The 25,526-nt window shown below is 41.0% G+C and overlaps 1 protein-coding gene across 6 annotated transcripts in view; it reads right to left on the reverse strand.

Annotated features, from left to right (window-relative positions):
- The window catches only part of CACNB2 (calcium voltage-gated channel auxiliary subunit beta 2), a 355,444-nt gene extending 333,889 nt beyond the window's left edge, over positions 1 to 21,555 (reverse strand). For 3 of the 6 annotated variants that reach the window (XM_053572162.1, XM_053572163.1, XM_053572165.1), the window contains exons 1-2: positions 21,346 to 21,555; positions 12,110 to 12,202 (exon numbers count right to left, since the gene is read on the reverse strand). In XM_053572162.1, the coding sequence (XP_053428137.1) occupies positions 12,110 to 12,202; positions 21,346 to 21,462 (210 nt within the window). In that variant the 5' untranslated portion in view covers positions 21,463 to 21,555. Of the gene's footprint in view, positions 1 to 12,109; positions 12,203 to 20,961 lie in introns of all 6 variants that reach the window. The other 3 variants (XM_053572169.1, XM_053572172.1, XM_053572164.1) reach the window with 1 other exon arrangement.
- Positions 21,556 to 25,526: the final 3,971 nt, after the last annotated feature.

Consider the following 25,526-nt stretch of genomic DNA (forward strand, 5'->3'; position numbering starts at 1 on the left):
ATTGGACTTGCTTTTCCATTCTTGGGATACTTTACTCGGAAGAATGTGTTTCAACTCCATCCAGATTAATACAAAAGATATAAAGTCTCCATCTTTTTCATGGCTAAATAGTACTCCATGGTATGGGTATACCACAGTTTATTAATCCATTCATAAACCTAACCATGGGCACTTTGGTTGTTTCCACATCTTGGCAATTGTAAACTGAGCTGTGTGCAAATGTCCTTATGTTAAAATTATTTTTTTCTTCTGCATTAATGCCTATGTAATTACATTATAAAATACAGTCCCATTTTTTACATATAAAAGAAGAAAAGGTAAAACTTCAGCCCCAGAATACATATGCACAGTTAGTTGTACAAACGTAAGCGTATTCATAGCCGTTATGAAACATACAACCCCTCTTTTTTATATATGGGGCAGTCCGTGTGTACTTTACTCATCAGAAAAATTATGCTGAAGAATGAACAAAATTGTAGCTTAGACTGGTGAATTTAATCTTTCAACAACCCAAGCCTGTTAAACATTTTATAAATCTCTGACATGTCATTAGCTAGAAATGATCGAGGCCTTAGGAAAAGATTTTATACTTCAGAGAAACTGAATAAATAACCTGAAAAAAAAAAAACTCATAGGAGAAAGAAATCTAAAGTGGGTTCTTTATTAAGATATTTTCTAGGTTGACTACAAAAAGGATGTGAAGTTATTCCATTTCTATATCAATTGTATTAACACACACGGGGGAAATGCTGCATTTTACTCCTTTAGCAGTCTAGCAAAAGACATTTTTCTCTTTTTCTGATACACATGGGCTTTTTGATTCAATGCTTCCTAGTGCAAGTTGATCTTCATGTAAACACTTAAGTGACAAGGAAACAAAAAACGTCATACATGAAGCCAGTTGTAACAGAGTCACTATTACAGACTGAATTGTATCTCCCCCATTCCCCAAATTAATGTGTTGGAGACCTAAACCCAAGTATCTCAGAAAGTGATTTTATTTGGAGATAAGTTGAAGATAGGAACTTTATAGAAGTAATCAATTTAAAGGAAAGTCATTCGGGTGGGCTCGAATCCAAATGACTGATGCCCTTTTAAAAGAGGGAAATGTGGAGAAAGACACACCCCAGGGAGAATTCCAGGTGAACATGGAGATGGCCACCTCTAAGCCAAGGAGAGAGGTCTGGACAGGTCCTCCCCTCAAAGCCCTTGAAGGAACCAGCTCTGCTGAAAGATCCTTGATTTCTGAACTTTGGCCTCCAGAATGGTGAGACAACATATTTCTGTTGTTGAAGACACCAAGCGTGTGTTACTTTGCTACAACAGCCCTAACAAATTAATACATCATCCATATTATTTTTCTTCCAAATTCAAAGTTTTCTTGTTTTGGTTGGGGAGGAAGTTTAAAAAAAGAGAGAGGGCGGCACCTGTGGTTCGAAATAGTAGGGTGCTGGCCCCATATGCCGGAGGTGGCAGGTTCAAACCCAGCCCCAGCCAAAAACTGCAAAAAAAAAAAAAAAAAAAAAAAAAAAAGAGCAAGAGAGAGAGTGAGATTGGCCATTTTCCAACTTTCAGATACAAACACCTAGATCAAAGAGAAATCAATGCATCTTTGTACATCGGTAAAAAATGGGAGTCCTGAATGGGATTTAAGGCCAATGTTACCTCTGCAGGAAAAAGAAGGCCCCTGGTTCACAGAAAATAACCCAAGGAAAAAAAGCTGATGAGGTTGCAATGGGAAAACTCTCTGCAGGCCATAAGGAGAAAGCAGATCAGGGGAAAGTGTCCTTGTCCAGAGTCCAGACAACCAGCTGGGTGTGGTGGCTCATGCCTATAATCCTAGTACTCTGGGAGGCCGAGGTATATGGATTACTTGAGCTCAGGTATTCCAATTTTTATCTTATCCTTAAGAGTTCGAGACCAGCCTGAGCAAGAGAAAAACCCTGTCTCTACCAAAAATACAAAACAACCTAGCTGGGTGTTGTGGCAGGTGCCTGTCATCATAGCTACTCAGGAGGCTGAGGCAAGGGGATCACTTGAGCTCAAGAGTTTGAGGTTGTTGTGAGCTATGATGCCGCTGCCTTCTACCAAGGGCAACGGAGTGAGACTGTGTCTCAAAAATAATAAAAATTTAAATGCCAAACAACCACACTATTTCTGCACTCCCTTCTCACCAGGCTTAAAGTAAAAAGAAGTATGGAGGCTGAAACTTGTCCACATATACTAAAGACATAAAATATTAAGCCCTAAGCCAAGATAATTCTCTACAACTTGATGGTAGTTCTGGAAGGATGACACACACTGGTAAGACACTGGCAGGGTACAAGGGCATCCTGAAGGGCTTGAATGATTAATAAGTTCTCCCAAATATAAATTTATAGAAGACTCTACCATGGTGCTCAGATTCCCCTGTGATCATCTTCCTGTTTTTTCCTCCTCTCTTATCCCCAAACTTTGCAATGAGCAGGGGGCTGAAAGGAAGCATGAACAGCGTAGGGGACTCAGCACCCTTCCCCTGCAGGTCTTTGTAATAAACATACAAGTATTGTCACAAACGTGAACCAAGGATGAAATAAAAATGGAAATACTTACTTGTTGAACCACACCATAGCAAGTATTTGTGAGCCAGGGGCCAAAATCTCGAAAATGCCTTCTTTATCATACGATAATCATCATAGATTTCCAGAAATAAATCAATAAGGAGAGAAGCTGACAATATTGACTTGTAGAAAAGATGGAATCGGGAAGATGGAACTATCCCTTGAGCATACCACACAACTAGCGTGGGTACAAAGACTGTGAAGACACGAGACTCATGAATAATTAACTTCAAGCTAAGTATCTGATCTCCAGCAGTACTGCTGAAAGTTTTAGAGTTCAATTGCAACATACACTTTTAGTAAACTCAGTGTTTAATGAAACTGTTTCTCTAATCATACAACTTACTCCATATTAGATCATCAGAATATATTTTCTATTAAACTAGTGGGGTTAATTCAGGTTGCGACTTCTAAGACTTTGCATGGCTTAGCCAAGCAGAAAATGAAGAAAATGGAAGAAAATGAGGCATAGGTGGAAAAGTATAATTCAAAACAAAAATTTAAGAAAATAAAAACACCCGCATACGCTCAGCGCCTATAGCTCAGCGGGTAGGGCGTCAGCCACATACACCAGAGCTCACGGGTTCAAATCTGGCCCAGATCTGCTGAACAACAATGACAACTATGAACAACAACAACAAAATAAAAACAGCTGGGCATTGTGGCGGGCGCCTGTAGTCCCAGCCACTTGAGAGGCTGAGGCAGAAGAATCACTTAAGCAAAAGAGTTTGAAGTTGCTGTGAGCTGTGATGCCACAGCATTCTACTGAGGGTGAGAAAGTGAGACTCTGTCTCAAAAAATAAATAAATAAAATAAAATAAAAAATAAAAACAAAAACACCTGCATAAACATTCTTGCTTTTAAAACAGTATGTTAATCTAGGTGGGAAAAACAAGATATATGAAAATAACGTCTCTATCCACAAATTATCTTATTAATTAGAGGCCTTAGTCAATTTACTTTAGTGAGCAGGTGTTCCAAATTCATAAAAAAAGATCTAAGGATAAGATGATTTCTTATATAATCAAATCATTGTTCTCCTCAAAAATTCTGTTCAATTAGATGTGCTAAAAACTAATTCTATATGGGAAAATGAAGTCTGAATTTTGTTTTAAAAATTTCCAAAGTACATATATCTCCTATAAAGAAAAAAGTAAAATTTTCTTCATAGTATATAGGCTTATCACATAGGGGGAAAAAAAGGTCCTTATAAAAAAAGGTTCATATTCGTATACTGATATATTTTAAGAAGGGTTCTTAAGAGGACACAAAACAGGTCCTGCCATTCACAAAAACCTAAGTGAATGCCTAATAAGACAGACATTTACAGGAAGCCACAGTGGCCATAAATCTCCTACATTATTATTTATAGTTGTGTTTGTGATGAATATAGCATAACAAGGCCACAAGCCAGAATTTAAGGACTGAAAGATTTATCCAACCTTAAACATATCAGTCTGCGCAGGCCTGGAGTCTGTAATCATTACCGCCGTTTAATCTGCCTTTGAGAAACAAAACTGAAAAAATAGACTGCATGGCTCTGTGATTAATCATTTGTATTTAAAGCCGATCTGAACTAATATAAAAGATCTTAAAAGGCAGCACCAAGAACACGGTACTGAGAGAGGATGGAATGTGTTTAGAATACCATGTTCTGAAAGTGTCATGCAACCTTCTGTTCAATATTTGGTTCATTCCATCTTGTCATCCTGATCTGTATTCTGGAAGCCGTTAGATGCTACAGGATGATTTCGTTACAACCACAACATATGTTGGTGAGCAAAACCCCAGATCCGTTACACAGCTCTTCCCTGTTCGCCCTAAGGAATAAGGGTACTTGATAAATTCTAAAGGGAGTTGTTGATCCCTAAGACTCAGCACAAAGCACCGAGGACACCAGTCAGTACAACACGGCAAACTGTATTTAAAAAAATAAATCAGTGTAAGCAGTCGGTGAGTCCTGGCCCTACGTGGAGAAGCAGAGAGTAGATCTCAGATGACAGTGTTTTCTGAATGAAAATGACTGCACTGTGCAATCGTAAAATAAAGCAAAACTGGCCGTCAGCCCCCCAGCATTTGGTGTTCATCTTAGGAATGCTGCCAGGTACATAAATGTAGCCAGGGAGAACACATGTCTTTAAGGAAAAAACAATCTAAAAAAGAAAGAAAGGGGGAGAGAGAGAGAAAGGAAAAAGGGGGGGGGGGGAGAGAAAAAGAAAAAAGGAGGCAGGGAGAGAGGGAATGAAAGAAAAAGAGAATGAGAGACCACAGGATTAACCAGCAACAAGCCAGTATTTAAAGACTGGCTTATTGCAACCACCAAGGCTGCCTCCTCCACCCCCAGCCAAGTTGCTTTGACTTTGAGGACCAGTCTTATTTGCAGATGTACATAGTTTTCCCTGACCTTGGCAGTATCAAAGAATTTATACAGTTAGCAGTTCTAGCACAATCTCTTGAAAACAGCAGCACAAACATCCTACCCCATCCACGCCAGGCAGGCCTTGGTACTTCGATGCACCTATTTTTCTAGTAAGTTAATTTACCTACTGAGGTTCTGGTGCTAAAATAAACTTTTTTTTTTATAAACACATTTAAGACAACAAGATTCTAAGAATATTTTTCTTTCTTTGGATAAAGCTGGGAGGAGAGAGTTAAGTTCTATGACAAATGAATTCACTTAATGAGCCTTAAATAAATGCAGGACCCTAAATGCAAAGGATTTCAAGAATTCTAACTTTTCCGGGTTTCATATCATGACAGATGAAGTCTCGTTCATGTACCTGCTACCAACACATGGCCAACGACAACCTTGATTATGTACAATTACCTTAACATCAAGAACAAGATAACTACAGCTTTATATATTACATAACTTTTAGCAAGTAAATAATTTGAATAATACTCATTAATTCTAACCACAGTTCCCACAAGTCCTGTTTGACACTTTTCACCCCTTGATAAATTAGAATTATAATGACTATTTACAAAGCAAAAGCCCCAATGAACAGGGGCACAGCTTCTAAAAGGGCATGATGTAAAACCAGGTGTTACATCTACGTGTAACTTTATCCAGATTTCCAATAAAGATGATTCATGGGTCCACATCAACCTCAGTCAAACCTCAAAACAGGTGATTCATACTAAAGTCCATTTCTGTTTATTTAAGAGAACAAAAAAACTTCAGAATTCTGAAAAGTTTATGCTCCTGTGACTTTTGTGGGAGGAAGGAAAAATAAACACGTTTCTAATACCAATCCTCCATCTCCAACAAGAGTAGTGGAATCTGCTAAAACAGTAACACAAACTGTGCATTTGAGCAACTCTGGATGAGGCAGGTAAAGTAGTGGTGCTGGTGTTTGTAAAATCCAGATGCCTAGTGAAAATTTACAATGCTAAAGATATCCTCAATTTCCTGTAAAAAAGTTAAAAGCAGAATGATTTGTACATTCACAAGCATTCATCCTCAAAGCAGTGGTAGGAATCTTTCTACACCCCTTTCTTAGCCAAAAGAATTAACTTGTATTATTGATTTTCAGTTATCCACATTCTTTTGTTACAAGGGAGTAGAGCATAACCAGTAACAGACAAAATCTACAGTCAGCCACATGAATTCCAGTTCTGACTCCATCCTTACTTAGCACGTGAACATAGAGATTTACTTCACTTGCCTCTATCTTAATTTTCTCATCTGTAAAGTGGAGATACAGATTGAACGTACAGCAAGCATTTAATAAAGGACCATTTCCTCTGGCGTGGTCTATTTCTTATTTAGATTTTAATTATTGCTCTAAATAGGCAATGATAGTTATAAATAATAGTAATCAACTCTTAAGCTGTGTAATTAAACTCAGTAATTTAGAACTTTTACAAGTTCACATAATCCTTACACAGAACGTTTGAAGAAAGCGCTGTTTTCCAGGTGAAAATGCTGAAGTGCAAGAAGATTAAGTTACTCATCTCAAGGCCGATTAATAGCAGAGCCGGGATTCAGAGTCTTGTAGCCTGGCTTCGGAGGCCAGAAGCTGAACCACTACCCTGCTTCTTAAAGAATATCATTTTAAATCAACCTTATAACATTGCAATTTCCAAAAATATGATTATGTAAGTTATAATTTCAGGATATAGTGCACATATATTTCATATAGGTCATGTTTTATCTGCAACATAAAAGAATGAAAATTTAAAAATCAGATAAACCAGTAGGGCCTACAGCTCAGTAGGTAGGGCATCAGCCACATATACCAAAGTTGGCAGGTTCTAACCCAGCCTGGGCCAGCTAAAACAACAATGACAATTCCTATTAAAAAGAGAGCCGGGTATTATAGTTGGTGCCTATAGTCCCAGCTACGTGGGAGGCTGAGGCAAGAGAATCACTTAAGCCCAGGAGTTTCAGGTTGCTGTGAGCTATGATGTCACAGCATTCTACCCAGGGCGACGTAGTGAGACTGTCTCTAAATAAATAAATAAATAAATAAATCAGATAAACCACAGTTAAATTTTGTTCTAATCAATGCTTTAAGAAAGGGCAAGGAAGAGCAAGTTCCATCATTTGAGTTTTTGATGTACTGTGTAAAGTAAGCTAGTCTGTCATCACTTTACAACATGTTCACACAGAGAAAAACCAAAAGCAACCTCATTTCCACAGCCCCTGGGAAATCCCACTAAAGTCTGCCAGATGCGGCACTGACCCCTCTGTGAACAGATGCCAGCCTCATCCAAACTCAGCCTAGACCTGGAATTCTAACTTGGAGCGGATCTTCTGTGGGGCAGCGGGGAATTAACTTCATGAGGGATACCATTCAAACCCAGCCCTCGTCTTTGACATACCACTGGCTTCAAATAGGTTGATGACATTAAGGGCCAGCAGACTGGTGAATTGGCTAACTAATGGTGAACTGGTTAAATAGACAAAATGGAACCTTCATCTCTGTCTGACCATACAATTTATCTCAAAGTACATGCTGCCCTGTTTTAGGGCCTAACACAGAAACACATTTATAAACAAACATTCCTTAAGACTTTAAGGATTCTCCTTAAAGAGTAAGTTTACTTAGAACATGGAAAATGATTACTACAAATATACACCTGAAAGTCTGGACAGATAAAATGATGGAGAAATGCTTTTTCCTCTTCTCCTCATAATCTTTCTTCATGTTGGTATTTCAATATATTGGAATATATTTCAATATATTTCAATAAACAGCTATAATGGTAATGTAATGGTTATAGACAATTCATAGAACTAATGAGACATTGACCTCAAAGAATGATAAAATACTTGCATAAGATCTTCAGATTATGAACAGATGGTGCCAAAAAAATGTATACATATTTTAAGTTTAAAAAAACTGTATTAACATTGTAATGCTCAAGACACATTTGATTTCTAGTGTTCAACATGAGTTATGTTCATGTTTTGTTATTGGCATCTGTTGAGTATTACAATTTTTATACATTTTTTTCTTGCTTAAATGCATATATTTTTAGCACCCTCTATATAATTTTCTTGCTTAAATGCATATATTTTTGGCACCCTATGTATAATATAATGTTCCCTTGCTATTTCCTAGGTCCAGCCACAGGTAAATTGTGACTTAGTTATCAGGAAAATGAATATTAAGACTATAATGAGCTATCACATAAGCTGTCCTAAGATTGACTAAAATTAAAAAAATGATAATACCAAGCATTGACAAACATATGTAACAACAGAAACCGTGGCACTTTGTTTGTGGTAATGCAAATTGGTACAACCACTTTAGAAAAATGTTTCCTAGTGTTTTCTTTAGTTGAGCATATGTATGTCATATAACTCAGCATTTCATTCTGTTTATTGAAGAAAAATGCATACAATAACCCCAACTGGACACAACCCAGTGTCTGCCAACAGGAAACCTCATAAATCAGTTGTGCTATATCCATCCAATGGAAGGCTGTAGAGCAAAGAAAATCAACCATCTACTAAAATATTGGACGCAGATGAATACAACAATACAAGGCTGGGTGAAAGAATTCGGACATGAAATGATGCCCTTGATATAAAACTTCAAAAACAGGTAAAACAAATGTATGGTACCAGAAGTAAGAATACTGGTTATCTTTAGCAAGAAAAAAGGGAATACTGATTGATGAGGTTCAAAAGGGAACATCTGGGATGCTAAATGCTTATTTCTTTATCTGATGTTAGTTCCATTGGGGTGTTGACTTTGAAGAAACCTTATATTGAACACAGGATTTGGGTAGTCTTTTGACAAGTATGTCACGTGATTGATAAGGGGGTTTTCTGTTTAAAGGCCTGGTTTCAAGCATAATTATATATAAATCTCTATTAGTCTGCTTGACCTGCCACAATAGGGTATCTCAATGGAAATTAATTTCCTCATAGTTCTTGAGATTGAAAGGCCAAGTTCAAGGTGTCGAAGGGTTGGTTTCTGGGAGGTTTCTCCTCTTGGCTTGGAGATGGCCACCCTCTCAATGCCTTTGCACATGACTTTTCCTCAGTATGCGCACATCCCTGAGGCCTCACTGTCCTCTCAGGAGCATGATTGTCCTGTTGAATTAGGGTCTGGCCCTTCTGTCCCCCTGCAACCTGGATTCCTGCCCAGAGCCCTTATCTCCAAATACAATCACATTGTCAGGGTTTCCAAAGTGGAATTTGAGGGGAAACAGCATAATTCAATTCATGAAAAATTCCATGGTATTCTCCCAGTTATGAAAAGAAAAGTTCTTAATTCTTTTCCCTTATGTAAAATTATCACAGTTTCAACTTCTCAAACTTTTAAATCTCACAATTGTAAAGAATACCGAAAAGTGTACTTTACAATCTCACGATTGTAAAGAATACCAAAAAGAATACTTCCCAGTTTTAAAAGTCCTTACAATAGATTGTTTCTCAAAATAGAATTCTAAGGTTTTCAAAATTCTCTAGAAATTATTTTTAATAGAAGGACCGTATTAGAATCTAAGTGGTAAGATATTTTTAAATAAAGCCCAGTTATATTAACAAATACCTTTTGACCACTTATACATAAGTTTCCTAGCCACCGACAGGTAAGTAATACACATTGAAATAAGTCATTTGATTACAAAACATCTACTTATGGTAAAAAAGAACACATATAAAAGGAGTTCTTTTAAATTATTTAATAGTCTGACACGCTTATTGTTACCATCTGCCATGCAGTTTCACACTCTCGGGAAACCATTTCCACCAGATATCTAGCTGTCTCATGGTAGCTTTTGCTTATTTTGGTTTTGCTTATTAATGGCAGCAAAAGCACAAATGCTGTTGTAACAGAGCAGAATCTAAATTACCAAAGGGAAAATATAATTTTTAACTCAGAATTCTTGCCAAAGACAGTGATTTTTTTTCCTGTGATAGACACAAGCTAGTCCCTCAGAGTTTGGATGACCTGCTGGTGTACCCAGTACCCCCACATCCACACCATAGCATCTCGTCCCACTAAAACTCGTATTTACCCTTGTGGATAAGTTCCCTTTTGCCTTCTTCTGTGCTGATATGTTTTGGCAATGTCTATCTATATGTAAATTAAATACTTTGACAGCTTTCTTTATCATTTATAATTGTGTGGTTTCAAGCACACAATATGAAAAGAAAGTTATTGTGCAGAAAAACAACTTCCAGTTAATTTATGTGCAGTGTGGTAATCCCTCCTCACTTTGTGAATTGAGATCTTAAACTTCCATGAAAGAGGAATTTACAGCTAAAAAGACAGTTGGAAAATGGCATCTGACAATTGCCTGGCACGATGTTTTTACAGAGCTTAAATGAGCGACACTGAGCTCCATTCTGCTCTGTTCTAGTCACCATGCGCTGGTCACGTGAAACCAATTAGTTTTTGTTTTCCTGCAATTTCAACAAGTTGCTTGGGATTAGGGATTGCTTTGCTACTATGCACAGTAAGAAGCTTGTGTGTGTGTTCATGGGTTTTTGTTTTATTTTGTTTTACTTTACATCCTGCAATGTTCAGCACCAATATGAAGACTCAGAGCGGTGGATTCTAGATCCCCAGGTTCAATTCTCTTATCCCAGAGGCAGAACTAATAAGCATGCTTCATATCAAAAAGGCCTTGAGTAACTTTCCTTTAAGTGACTCACCTAAGCTAATTGACTGTGTGTCCCAAGGTCCTCCATTCATCCTTGGGCCACCATGCCTGCATCCTGCCTGATAACATCAGGCGGACGCACACACCTTTGGCTCCTCCAAGGGCCTTCCCAGCTCCTGCTGACAACATGAGAACATGGCTCTAGGGCTCGACTTCACTTGGCTTCAGCTTCTCTTTTCTTTCTAAATGATTCTTACCAAAAACATAAACCAGCTCCGCCCCTTCATCATCAACTCTCCTTTTCTCTACAACCACAATAATTCTAAACTGGCATAGACTAGGACTCAAATTTTTCCAGTTGCCTAAAAGTTACTGGGACATATCCTTGGCATACTGCAATCCTGCAAAGGTACACTGATGGCTGGGGAGGGGCCACCCTCAGTCTGTATAAGGACAGTGTCAAGAGGCAGCCACCAGTGAGGCAGGCAGAACCTAGGGCCGTGACGAAGGGGGCAGCTGTTGACAACCCCGTTCTGGGAAATGGGCTGTCACTCACAAGAGATTATCTATGACACCATTAGTCAGACCCTGGCCATCCCTCAGCCAAGAAAGTAGGTGCTCTCTGGCACTACTACACCACCACCATTTTCCACTCCATTGAAAGGGGTGAAGAAGATGATGAATCCTGACTCACACCTGGTAAGACCTTATTCTCAACATACACCATAACCTTTATTCTCAATAGACAACTGTAACCCTCAGAAGTCTAACTGCCTGCATTCTTCCTGGGGGAACTGAGGTCCTTCCTCTTACCATAATAAACATGTTTACCTGTCAGGCAGGCTGACATCGCTTGGTAGGGGACAGTTCCATAACTGTTGGGCAGTCACTTGCCACTTGTTAACTAAAAAGAAGGCCATGTCTCCAAAAGCAGAGACAGCTTCAATTATGTCCCAAAGACACCACCTGTTCAATTTAACCTCAGTAGCTCTGACCATTTCAAGACCAAGGACAATTTTCTCTCTTTTGATTCAAGCCCAAAGAAAGAGGGAAGAAGAAAATTCAGCTAGAAGAACGCCCAGGGGTATCTCAGCTTCACACCTGGGAACACAGACGCTCCACCACCCCACGGAAACCACCAGAAAACAAAACCTCCGAAGCCTGTAATAATTTCTTACATTTTCTCATTCTGTTATGCAGAAATCCTCCAAAATCAATGCTACACTTGCCCTTCCCCAAGTTTCCAGGGCAGAGTATTTATTATTAATCTCACTCAAAATGAAAGTATTTTAATTATGATATTAAACGGCACATTTTTCACTTCAATTAAAAGTAAACACAATAATACAATATACAAGCTTAAGGATGAAGATGCAAATTCACTTAAAAAAAAAAAAACTATATTCATTTTAACAAAGCCATAAATTGCATTGCTCCCTTACCTGACGAACAAAACTATTTGAGGTAGTGTCGGATGAAGTGCTCCCATCAGAGCCTTTAAATCTGTTTTTCCTTCGAGCTCCTTTTCCATAGGACTGCAAACAAGACCCAAAAAAGAAAAAGAAAAGGAGATTATTATTAGACCCTTTTATAGAAATCTAAGCTTCATTGTAGAAAATATCAAAGGCCCAGGCAAGTAATAAGTTGCCATCCTGTGGAGCTTCATTAGAACAAACATAGTGGTAAAATCACAAAAATTTATCTGAAATCAGTAGAAAAAAGAGGTTTCTAGACAAAGCATTTAAGGACTAATGCATTAAAACAATGTATGCTATCTGTGAATAGGTTAGCAATCAAGAAGCAAAGTCTTCTAAAGATAGAGCATTTAAGATTAGGATGTTCAAGGTAAGATGAATTGTTTCAATAACAGGTTTGGGCCAAGTGCAAACGTCTATAAAAATGAACTTGGTGCAAGAGGGATTTTACCTAACAATTGCAATCAGTGTAACCTGGCTTATTGTACCCTCAATGAATCCCCAACAATAAAAAAAAAAAAAAAAATGAACTTGGTTTTTCTATTGTATCTACAGTTTATATTCAGAGCTCTAAGAACTATGGATCAATCTATGTTTAATTCTAAGCACAGATAAGTATTGCCAATATTAAACTTCAAAATATAAGTGCAAAATGGCTCAACACTGAGCATTAAACATAATGCACAGGTTCGAATCTACAGACAACGTTGGGCAAATTTCTTAGCCTTTTCAATCATCAGTCTTCACATTGTTAAAAAAGGTTGTTTTAAGGATTAAATGAAACACCAACTCATAGGATTAAGTATGAAATAAAATAATGTATTTATGCCATCTAGCATTTAGCACATCGTAAGAGTTGTTTGTTTTTGAGACATAGTGTCACTATGTCACCCTCGGTAGAGTGCTGTAGCATCACAGCTCACAGCAACCTCAAACGCTTGGGCTTAAGCGATTCTTTTGCCTCACCCTCCCAAGTAGCTGAGACTACAGGTACCTGTCACAAAGCCCAGCTTTTTTGTTGTAGTTTCACTGTAGTTTAGCAGACTGGGCCGGGTTTGAACCTGCCAACCCCAGCATATGCGGCCGGTGCCCTAACCACTGAGCTACGGGCACCAAGCCCAAAATAATATTTTTAAAAAATTATACTGACATGAGAGTCAGAACATGTGGGAACAAATTGCACTAAACTATATAAGAAGAATTATTAGGCTCACAGATTCCATCGGATTGTCAGAACTTATAAAATTTACTTTTTATAGATCACCAAGTTCATGTTTTGAAAATGCTACTTGAGGATGCATTCCATGCGCACATGGTTTTCATTAAAAATATCTTATAAACCATGATATACGTGGCACTTAGGTGAGCTAAACTCTATTACAAACATTTGTGTTATGAGTAATTTAGATGAATTTGCAATCAGTGAGAGGGTGGTACAATCTTAAAGCAAAGAATTTGCTTAAATGTGTTTGTTCTTGTCAAAGTAGCTAAGGCATTTATATAATACAAGTGTGTTTCCATGGCATTTAATTAACTCTCAACTTCATAAAAGGAAAAAAAAAGCTGGACTAGGCTTTCACAATGTAACATACAAGGTTTTCCTCACTTAACAGCTTATTCTTCTTACTTATGTAAACATTGTTCCATAAACTGTTGAAAAGTAACATTCTTTTAACTATGTTCTTCCTTTTCCAATTATTATATAAAGGTTTGGACAGATGTGTCGTCCCAGGTCAAAGAAGACTAAAATAAAAAATGAAAATCTCCAAGTTTAAAAAAAAAAATCTGTATTACTCCATATGGAAAAATAGTTATTACCTTGAAAGTATGTTTAAGGCCTAATGTGTTTCTTTGGGGAGGTAGAGGCAATCTCTGTTAGATTCATCATTTATCTTTGCAAGGAGTATAAATTACTTCTGAGAACAAAAACAAAATATAATCTTAAGTCTATGATTCCTTCCAGTACCATCTATAAATGGGTGGAAAAGAGTGTCTTTGCAATTCTATCGTCATTTTATTTCAGCTCTTTAATGGTAAATGTTTTACTATTCAGCTGCCTGGGTGTGTAAGCTTTGTCCTAGTTGCACACCAGATATTGTAAGAGTCACACAATGGTGAGGATATTGAGTCCTGGGTGACGCTGTTACTCTGTGCAAGAAGTTACACATTTAGAAATTCACATTAATTTTTCTAAGCCCCTGAAAATCCCATTAATATAGGTATACTTTGCTACCCATGCAAATGTATATATGATAACACTACTGGTTTTTAACTGTACTAAGATAGTTTACACATTAAAAAATAATGATATACCTTGAATTGCATGCAAACTGGTCATAATTTTGAGGAAAATACATTGTCTTTCCACCTCTTAAATTTATGAGGGATGATATATTTAAAGTATTAACTTATTCATAACTTAATAGTGTTAATAGCAAATCCCTAATCCATCATGTAGAATTATTAAAAAACAAAATAAATAGATATGCTTAATTATATCTCTGTTCTGCTATTTTATGAATTTCACCAGTAACTTCAAAAGTCTTTTGGGCGGCGCCTGTGGCTCAGTCAGTAAGGCGCCGGCCCCATATACCGAGGGTGGCAGGTTCAAACACGGCCCCGGCCAAACTGCAACCAAAAAATAGCTGGGCATTGTGGCGGGCGCCTGTGGTCCCAGCTGCTCAGGAGGCTGAGGCAAGAGAATCGCTTAAGCCCAGGAGTTGGAGGTTGCTGTGAGCTGTGTGAGGCCACGGCACTCTACCAAGGGCCATAAAGTGAGACTCTGTCTCTACAAAAAAAAAAAAAAAGAAAAAAAAGTCTTTTAAAAGAAGAAACTATGGAGTGACTACCCCATAACTAGTTTTTTAAAAACAATAGCCAAGATCATGGAAAATAATTAACGTTAATAGCCCATTTTTGTTACTCCAAAAAATGTTAGTGACAATTTATACTGCCATTACAAAATTAAGTTTCCTTTTCATCTACTATATATTTAAAATTAAGTTCAACTTGCTAAAATGATTTGTTTTCCAGTTACTTTAAATCCATGAAACTATCTTATTTGAAGGAATTTAAAAAAAAAAAAAAATGAAAGTCAAATCTCTCCCAAAAAGAAAAAAAAAAAAAAAAAGGTAAGATTAAGTGTCCAAATATTTAGTTGACTAAATTTGGGGGGGAAAAAGCATAATTTTCTTGGTTAATTTGCTAAATAGAGCAACTTCTATTAAACATTTTTTCTAAATATTTTCTGGAAACATTAAAATATATGAATGACCAATATCTGAAACAGTTAATCATTAGGCAACCCAGCTTATAGGAAGAAAAAAAAAAGGTAACGAGGATTTGGCCAGAGTGCAAGTTGTTACCCACAGATTGACCCTGACACACACAAGGGACAATTTACTACTACTAACTACTTTTTAGAACAGTCCAAAAAGTCACTAATTTCTGCTCTTTGCCTATTAGCTATATGGAGATTAATGAAAACAAATGATGTCACCACAGTAAAAAGGCACAAGAAAAAAAGAAAGAAAACAAAAAACTCACACATATGTAAATTCCTTTAGTTGTCCTAAAACACCAACTAAGCCAAGTAAGATTTCAGAAACTAGAAAATAAAAGATTTAAGACATTTCTACAAATATATTTGACTTATTCAAATAATATGCAAAATTCATCCTGATGTTAACTATCAGCTCAGTGTCAATGACTGTCTTCCTTGACACCAAATGGTTTTTGTAAACTGGACTCTAGTCCTAAAATCAGCAAATAAGGTAATTAAAATCTGATTTCCCTGTAGTTAATTACAGAAGTTGTCAGAGATCTCAGCAGGGCACACTAAGTTGTCTTGGCAGCCCCGAGACAACCTTAAGACAGACCTGGCTTCTGTGCTTTGATGGTCATGGTGACAGTTGTCCCACCTACGAATTATGCCTTGAGCATAATGCTGATGCCTAAAATTAGTTTCCATCCCTCTCAATTTGCATTCATTAATGCTTATCCCTTTCCGATTTCAGACTGCCTTCATCTTAGGGCCCAAAGCAAACAAATCCAAAACTACCTAGAGAAAAATTGTACATTAAATCTCATCTCTCAGTCTCTTAGTGTGAATAAGGATGTCAGATCCTTTGCTAGGTGAGAAGTAGCTGAGATTACCTTCTTGGGAAAAGGGAGAAATGGTCAGTTGCTTTTTCTATGGATCAGTTAGCACCAAAGCAGAAAGGAATTGGGAGGAGGCTGCAGAAATAGAGGTTCTCTAGTTTTGGAGGGAGAGGCATGGGCAGGTGGAAGACGGAGAAGGGATGAGGCCAGGAAGCCAATCTGTCCAGCAAGGAGGTACCCAGGGAGGGAGGGCTGGAGACCACCAGGGAAACCCGTGCTGTCTCCTGCCAGGCTCAGAAAAATCTCCAAGACCGTCCCAGTTAATGTAAGGGGTGTCATAACTCGATTGGCTGTCTCTAGCTGTGGAAGTAATACACGGTGTTTGACGTACACTGTTTGTAGGGTGTAGGCATGTTCCACACTACAGTCACAAAATTGAAGAGTGCCACCAGCTCCTAGAGGGTTAATATATTTTGCTGAGCTGCTCTTGAAAGGACCCAGGCTACTGCCCTGTGTAATTCAAAGGAATTAAGCACAGTAACAGGTAAATTAATCTTTACAGAAAATGAGAGACAAAAACAGTAAGACTACCTGGAAAACTAAACCTGACATCACTCAGACACCATATTTCAAATTCTAAAACACTCAGAATTTCTGATTGGCACATTTGTAAATTTCTCTCCTGCAACGCCAGAACAAAAATACCACTCAGATGCAAAGCCATGGTGGTCAGGAGTGAAGGTTCTAGCAAAACATAAAGCACAAGGCCCAGGACCACTAACCCTGGAGACTGCAGAAGACTGACTTGTACCACAGAGCCTAAGAATGCTTCGGGAAAGCAGTGCTGACTCGGTTCTAGGGCTGCCAGAGAACAGCTGTTGCTCCCTTTCGATAAGACTCCTTGCTACAACCATTCAGGATGGTGCCGTGACCAGGCTGTATTACGACAACATGCTTGAAAAGCATCTGGCAAATCGGCTGGGGTGGAACCAGCTGGGATCTGTTGCTAGGAGCAAAACAAACAGGCCCTCTGGTTATTGTCTGTTCACTTTCAGGTGTGACTGGAGGTGCCGGTTACGATCTCTTTGAGGCCTGCATTGCTGAGAGACAGGTCTTGTTTCTCCCCCATTTCCTCTTCCGTTACCATCCCGTTCTCAATTCCTGCCACCTGCTTCCCAGCCTTCATACAGAAGCCATTCAACTCTCCAGAGAATGACTATTTCTATACTTTATTTTAATGCTGTTCACTATAATAGGAGTCACAGTCACCTCTAACTTTTCTACCTGCCACACTAAAAAGGTGCACAGCAGCAGGTGAAATGAATTGTAACAATGCATTTGAGTTAACATGACAGATCCCAAATATTCTCATTTCCATACGCAATCAACGCAAAATTTACGTAGGAAGATGTCTTATATTCCTTATTTCACATTAAGTCTTTGAAACCTGGTCTGCATTTCACGTTTACGGCTCATCTCAGTTCAGATGAGCCACACTCCAGAGGCTCAAAAGCCACACACTGCTCTTCTGGAGCTTGGGGAGAGGGTCCTACATTAGCACCTTGACACGGGAGGCAGACTGTGTCCAAATTCACACTGAAACTGTTCAACACTTTACCTGCAAAGGAATGCAATGTTCTTAAATCAGAACTTTCAAGAGTTTGCAGTCAGACTGCCCTTCCCTTCTCATGTAGGAAACATTCATTTTGTTTAGGATTGTGTGCTCGGGAAAAGAGGGACTGGCAACTAGGTGCATGTTTTCTCCTTCCAGGATTATTTTGGTCAAAAAAAACAAACAAAAAGGCAAATTGGCTTCCTTCATACAATCTAATTCTATGGCGGTGCCATAGAATGATTCTTCAAGCCCACCATCACCCAGTAGTTCTATTTGCAAATAGACATCCCATTTCTAGGTAGAATTACCCAGCAATTCTTAATAGAATTACTTAGTGCTACAAAAGGGGGGTCCTAGGGGGATGCTCCTGAGACATCCTCCTTTCTCAGCAGCTTTGCTTCCCAGAGAGATGGAAGAGATGCTTTGCCAAGCTTCACAGAGCCCCCTGATGCCACGATGTATTAGCTATAAAACAAACAAGGCAATATTTCCCTCAAATAATGGATGTGATAGGAAAACAATTCAAGTAAACCTGCTTTCATTTTTGAAAGGCAGAGAAGGCAAAGAGATAAATGTCAACACTGTTGAACATTTGTACCTCTAACCTGCCTAGAAAATTCCTCCTGCCCCTTCTCCTCTCTCCCCGAGTCTGTGCAATCACTTATTAATTCCTGCCAATTGATCTTTGAAATGTCTGTTGCACAGACCTGTCAGATCCATCATCTTTCCATCCCTTCTTCATTTAGGCCTTTATACCTCTTGCCCAAACTGTTCCATGGGCCTCCCTCCTAGCAGTTCTGCCTGGGGACTCCTGAGATTCCCAATTGTCTACAGAAGATTCCCAGGTGGGTCTTCTCAAGGAGCCATCACATGGCTTCACTTCTAAGCCCTGTTCACGATTCTCTTTTGCTCAATAGACTAAAGCAAGCGTCCTCAAACTTTTTAAACAGGGGACCAATTCACTGTCCCTCAGACTGTTGGAGGGCCAGACTATAGTTTAAAAAAAAAGAAAAAACTATGAACAAATTCCTATGCACACTGCACACATCTTATTTTGAAGTAAAAAAACAAAATGGGAACAAATACAATCACACCGCCTCATGTGGCCCGTGGGCCGCAGCTTGAGGACCCCTGGACTAAAGGTTCCAGAGTTGCCAAGATGTGGCCTCAAACTGACTTGGCACTCTTATGCCTAACTGTGCCAAATCTTACCCTTTCCACATTCTGGACCACCTCCTTAAGTTGACCTAATTTCCTAAACTGGACATGCACCACCTGTACATATTGGCACAATAGGCCAAGTTCCTCATGTTGACCACCTCCAGACGTCCCTTGGGTGGTCAACTTACCAAGGTCCTACTGTTTTTAGTAGGAAATTTCTAATTTCTGTGACTTTGCTTCACACCTGACTTCCCACCACTAACTCTCAATTTCTGTTGTAATCTGAACCATCCTTCAACTCTCCTCTCAAATGCTACCTCCTGGATGAAGTCTTTCCAGACTCCTCCAAATAGGCTATTCATGACCTTTAGCTCTTTGAGGCCATCTAGGAAGCAGTCCATCTGTCTCTTACAGCCCCAGGTCACCCAGTCCCTATGCATTTTTTATACTTGCCAATACTGAAATGTAAGTTCTTTGAAGGCAGAAACTGTGTCTTTTCACATCAGAATCATTCCCCATGGCAGCTGCACAATCAACATTTGTTGAATTCTGCTTGATTACATAAGTTACAAAGTTAAATTAGTAACTCTTATCTGAACACAATCATGTTTTATGTCAGCTCTTAGCTTTGATCTCCAGGAATTCAGGAACTCTATTTTTATCGTAAGAATAAAAACTTTTCTAAAAAAAAAAATCCCTCAAGAAAGATCAAAGTCAAGAGAAAATCTAAACGTCCTTTGCCCTATTCAAGACCTTCATCCTGGAATCACGGAGATCTCTGAATATATTTTTCAGTACTATCTAACCTGGCAAGTGTCTAGATAAAATCAGGAGTCTGGAAGAAACACCAACTGTCTCGGTTGGATTTCAGATTCTCTGGCAGAGGCTAGACAGGAAAGAAGCTGGTTAGTCACAGGTTCCCGCTCTGTGAAGCAAACAGCCCTGAGGGGACTAAAGGAATCTAGCTACTTTAGGGCCACAAAGGGAATAGACTTCAGACTACACCTTCGTTTCTGCCTGCTTTCCCCAACTTGAATCACAGTGAATTACCAGTGTTTTAAGTTAGCACATTTACTTTCAAGCCTCAAAGAAAGTTCAATGAATCTGGACTATTATGCTAGTGGAAGTGCCATTGTTACAAGTTATCAAAATATTTAGAGGACTCCGTCTTCATCTTAGAAAGAGGACAGCCACAAAGCATTTGCAGCCTTGCTGGGATCGCCGGCTCTGGGCTCCGTCCGCATATGCACGTCTGTGTACACACACGCCTATCTATCTTACCACGATTTATGATCTGGCGAAGGTAAACTTGAAATCAACAATCTGGCATCATTAAACAAAGAAGAAACGTTTCTCCAAAACGTAACCCTGACCTCTTCTCACATCCCTGGCTAGGAGCCCGAGGTCATTTCGCTGCCAGGATAGAAGTTGAGCGACTCCTTACCGCGGAGACCTGGAGGTGTTCGCAATCCACCCTGTACCTGCCAAAGCCTTACGTAAAAGCCACCTTATCATTGCCCCACGCCTACAACTGACATCTCCGATTTCACAACCGGCAGCAAAGCTGAATTTTTCCAGCACCGCGGATACTCATCGGAGAGAAAGCGGATCCCGAAGCTCCCTGAAATAGCTAACGTTTCAGGGGAAATGGAAAAATAAAAACTTTCTTATCCCCTACGCGCTCTCCTTTTAAGGGGTCCAGGCAAACCTTGGCAAGTGCCGGAGAGGACAGGACGGGGAAGCTGTCCAGGCGGCCGGCGTGACGCCCCAGGTGCGGAGGGTGGCGGGGCAGCCCTGGGGAGTCCCGGCAGGACCCCCCGCGGCCACCTCTGTCGGCTCGTCCGCACCCCCGCGACCACCCGGGCCCCGAGCTCGGCCAGAGGGGTCGGCGCGGGAAAGCGCGCTGCGGGAAGCCGAGTCCCTCCCGCCCACCCGGACTCACGATCTTGAGCAGGTCCAGTCCACTCGCCTGGTTCATGTCTCTCCATGTGCCTCTCCCGGGAAGGGGCGAGGAGGGCTGGCCGGGGCAGCCCGGGGGAAGCCTCGGGAGCCCGGCAGGTCGCCCCCGCCCTGCCCCGCTTGCTTTTCGGAAGCAGAGAAAAATGGAAGCCGGAGAAGAGCCAGGGCAAGGCGCAAAGGGACAGGGTCACGGCGCCAGGAGAGGAGAAGAGGGTGGCAAGCGGCGAGGGGAGAGGCGGAGGCGGAGAGCCAGGCAGGAGCGAGGCGCGAGGCCCGCGATCCCGGAGCGGGAGCCGCGGCGCCGGGAGCGGCGGAGGTCGGCGGCCGCGGCTCACAAAGGAAGGGGCAGGCGCGGCGCCCTCGCTACCTGTGCGGCGGCTCCAAGCGCCCCCGCGGGAGCTGCGTTCTCCGGCAGCTCCATCTGGATCTCCTGCGCCACCGCCGCCGCTGTGGGAGGCGACTTGGACATGTCGCTTTGGACCATTGGCGAAAAGTCGGCTGCAAGCGCGCGGCCAGCCCCTGGCGGCGGGTCCCCTCCTCCTCCTCCTCCGCGCCCCCGCCCCGCTGGGCTCCGGGGGCCGCGGCCGGGCCGCTGGGGCAGCGTCCCGCAGCGCCCCGGGATCGGCACCGAGCTGCCCGGATCTCAGCTAGCGGGACCGGCCCGGCCCATGCGGCGGAGCGCGCGGCGCTGGGGGCCGGGGGGCGGCGGCGCGGGCGCGCGGCTGGGGCCGCGGAGAGGGGCGCCCTCCTCGGCGGGGCAGCGGGGCCGGGCGGAGCGCAGCGGACGCAGCGGGATCGGGAGCCGCGGGTGCCGGGGAAGGTCCTCGCCCCTGAGGGAGGGAAGGAGGGCGGGAGCGCCCCGGGCGCGCGAGCCAGGGGGAGGCGCGTAGGAGAGCTGGAGTGACAAGCCGCCGATGCGCCGAAAAGTTCCTCGCAGAGGCGCGGGCCGCGTGGGCTCCGAGTCAGCCGCTGCGCGTCGCCGTGGCACAGGCGCTGGAAAGTTTTCAAAGCCGCGAAAGCCAGGCCTGGCGCCCGGGAGGTGCCTCTCCCCGACGGGCGAGCTCAGATCCCGGGGCTCCAGCACCACCCCCACCTTTCGGGGACCCTAACAGCCTCGGGCGGGCGAGGGCCGGCCTCTGACTCGAGAGGGGACGAGAGCGCACCCTGCGTTCCTGCGGCGGAAGGCTCGGATCAGTCAAGGTTCCCTGGCAACCCCAAATTGCAAACGTCTGCAAAGACCATCCCGTGGCCAGTTAAAGGAAGACCCAGAAAAGAAACCGGGCTCAGAAACCAGGGATTCTCAGGTGATCCCGCCAGAGGCTGCACCTGGCCGCTTCAGCCAGTCCCAAGTCGCCCCCACCTGAGCCCCAATTTGTTCCTTCATGACTTGCAGGTTGTCTTAATCGTTGTCAATGGACACTTCTTTCCTCCTTGCAGAGCTGAACTTTTTCGGTAGGGTTGAGAAGTCTTAATATCCCATTTCCTGCAACAGGAACACCGCCTTAAGATCCTAAACCCTTGAGAATGGATAGTGTCTAGCAAGAAGGTCTCATTTAGAGCACTCAAGTCAGATACCCCAATAACACAGATTTTTATATTAAAGGGTGCATTTCATTTCAACAGTATTTACTACAATGGAAATTTCTATAGAACACGTTTCCCAGGTATCTGTGTTCTTTTGTAACAACAAAACGTAACAGTTTTGTATCCGGAAAGACTCGTGCAAAAATTTACAACAGGCGTCAACAGCCTTCTATGAGACATTAAATTGTTATGAGATACAGCATTTATTCTTCTCAAAGATAAGCATAGATATTTCAAACTTACCTCCAGGCTTGAGCAGGGCTTAAAGAACAAATCTTGGTATGGTTAAAGATTTAGGGGTATCCAAAGTGTCATTGTATTTGGTGTTAAAAATGCCGTGTTTAGGGCGGGCAGGGTGGCTCATGCCTGTAATCCTAACACTCTGGGAGACCAAGGCAGATAGATTGCTTGAGCTCAGGAGTTCAGACCAGCCTAAGCAACAGTGAGACCTGGTCTCTACTAAAAATAGAAAACTAGTGGGGCATTGTGGCAGGTGCCTGTAGTCCCAGCTACTTGGGAGGCTGAGGCTGGAGGATCTCTTGAGCCCAAGAGTTTGAGGTTGCTGTGAGCTATAGTGTCATGGTACTCTACCCAGCATAACAGATTAAGATTCTGTCTCAAAAACAAAAAGCCATTTTTATTTAAATTTTACTGGATGTTAAAAGGAAACACTGAAATATTAGTTTGTAATAATGATTTTAAAAGGGGGAGCATTTTTGAACAGTAACAGTCTGTCCCCCTGGGAGCCTGTGACTTAGAATATGGGCTGGGGGACCAGACAGCAAGGGAAGTGGGCTCCTTCTGCTACATGACCAGGGTTAGAGGCCTCCCCAGCACCCTAAGATTTGTAACATAAATTTTAACTTATAACAATCAACAGTGCTATTTTATATATACACACATACACATGCACTCACGCACACATATCTGTGCAAATGGAAAAGAAATTATATTTAAGGTTTTGGAGTTACAGACGACATTAGTCCCACCATCTATACATAGTATAACTCTCCCAGGCCTATTTTGTTCCTGAAACAGTTGAGTTTACTATTCCTTTTCTGTGCCACTGGAGAAACACAGCCAACAAAGACCAGGTCGCTACCCCCTTAGGGGTTACAGTCTAGTTAGTGGGCACTCGGAAGCCAATTAATACAGAAAAAGGAGGAAGGAAGGAGAAAGGGATGAGGGAAAGAGGAAACGTGGATTCTAACAAGGCTTTCTAAAACGCACGTTTGTTGAAACTTAAGTGTTTTCCCCGACATCTGATTTCTTAGAGCATACTTAATTATTTGTGCATTCGCTTTCAATTATGACCATTTGGGAGTAGAATTTTATCTTCCATCTGATTTTTAAAGAGACCACAAAATATCAAAACAACCTTGAAAATAATTTTGAATAATCCTTATACTTACAGCCACAGGGCAAGTAAAGTTTGAATTAAATGTTCCAATGTGCAGTAGTATATTCAGTGCATATAATTTATGATATGAACTCTATTTTTGTGTTTCTCTCCACCATTAGACTGAGTTCCTTGAGGGCAGAAGTTGTATCTTTTTTCATCTTAGTATCTCCAGCACTGAGCATCAAGTCTGGCACTTAGTTGGAGCCTGAATACACTTGTTGTATAAATGAATGAATGAATGGTCTGTCTTTGTGTGTCTTAAAAGGTTGCATATGACTTTGCCAGTTTTAACATACAAAGACAACATTTGCTTAATCACGACTCCCATGAGAACATTATATTAATGCTTCCATTATAACTCGCACTAACTCAACTAGACTGTATGAACACACACAGTACAGTGTGCTCATTCAGACTCTCGTCTCGTAAGAGATTTCAAATAAAAAGTAACAAAATGTTACTCCTAAAAAAGGGAGAAATGGTCAGAATCAAGAGGCTTGGAAAACTTAAGGATACTTCCTATCTTGCTTGATTTCCTTGTCTCTCACCTACTTTGACTTGTGCCATATCTAAAAGCCACAGATGAAAGCAAAAATTTGGTAAGTAAAGCCTAATTTGTTTAATATTTAAAGTTACACAGATGCAGGAGACTCCAGGAATAATGGATGTGCCATCGTCCGCAGACGTATTTAAATGCAGATGACTAATTTTTTCAAGCTGTATGTCCGCTACCTCGCACTCATTAGTCCTTGTAACGGACAGGCATATTCTGGGCATTACAAAGACTCTGAAATGAAAAGCAGGGTTGGTAAGAAACATTGGTTAAGGAGGCCAGAAGTTTAGAAGACTATTTTTTTTTTTCTTCAAGTGGAAGAAGGAATGATCACCATTACTTTATTCTTCCTCTCCCGGGGAAGACCTTAGAGTAAGAGCTTTCTAGAACAGGCAAACATGTACAATTTCTCTTTTCATTTCATAAGTCATTTTTCACCTCACAAGTCTGGATTTCTGCCCCCTTTAATAACATTTTCATATTCCCCATACCTTGCTGGCCACTAGCCTGACGTGGTAGGATGCATTCCAGGAAGTTACACGTTTGCTAAAGTGAATCTGAATTACAGATTGTTTTTTTAAAAGCATCTAATGGTGAAAGCAAGCCAGTATAAGAGGGTGAATGTATGTGTATGTATAGCAGAAGGGTAAAAGGAAAATGTGCAAGCCACAGGGAAAGCTTAATTTCACTTTCAGAGAAAAGACTTCATAGAAGTGCGGTTCCCTGAGTTCTTAGAACTAGTCAGAGCTCTGGAATATCTAATATTACCCAGCACTTTTTAGTTTATAAAGCACATTCATTTCCCATCTGATTTATTTCTCATCCAGACTCTGTTATGACAACTGAAACTCTGTGTACACATGAAGAGCTAGGGTTTGTGTTAAGAGTGATATACATGATTTTGTCTGTGAGGTCTATGTTGCTCAAGTAAGTTGAGCTGCTGTAATAAATAACCCGAAATCCTTAATGGGTTAGACAGAAACGTATTTCTCTGATATGGGGGTAGGAG

This window comes from Nycticebus coucang, chromosome 20 (genome assembly GCF_027406575.1).
Source record: "Nycticebus coucang isolate mNycCou1 chromosome 20, mNycCou1.pri, whole genome shotgun sequence".
NCBI lineage: Eukaryota > Metazoa > Chordata > Mammalia > Primates > Lorisidae > Nycticebus > Nycticebus coucang.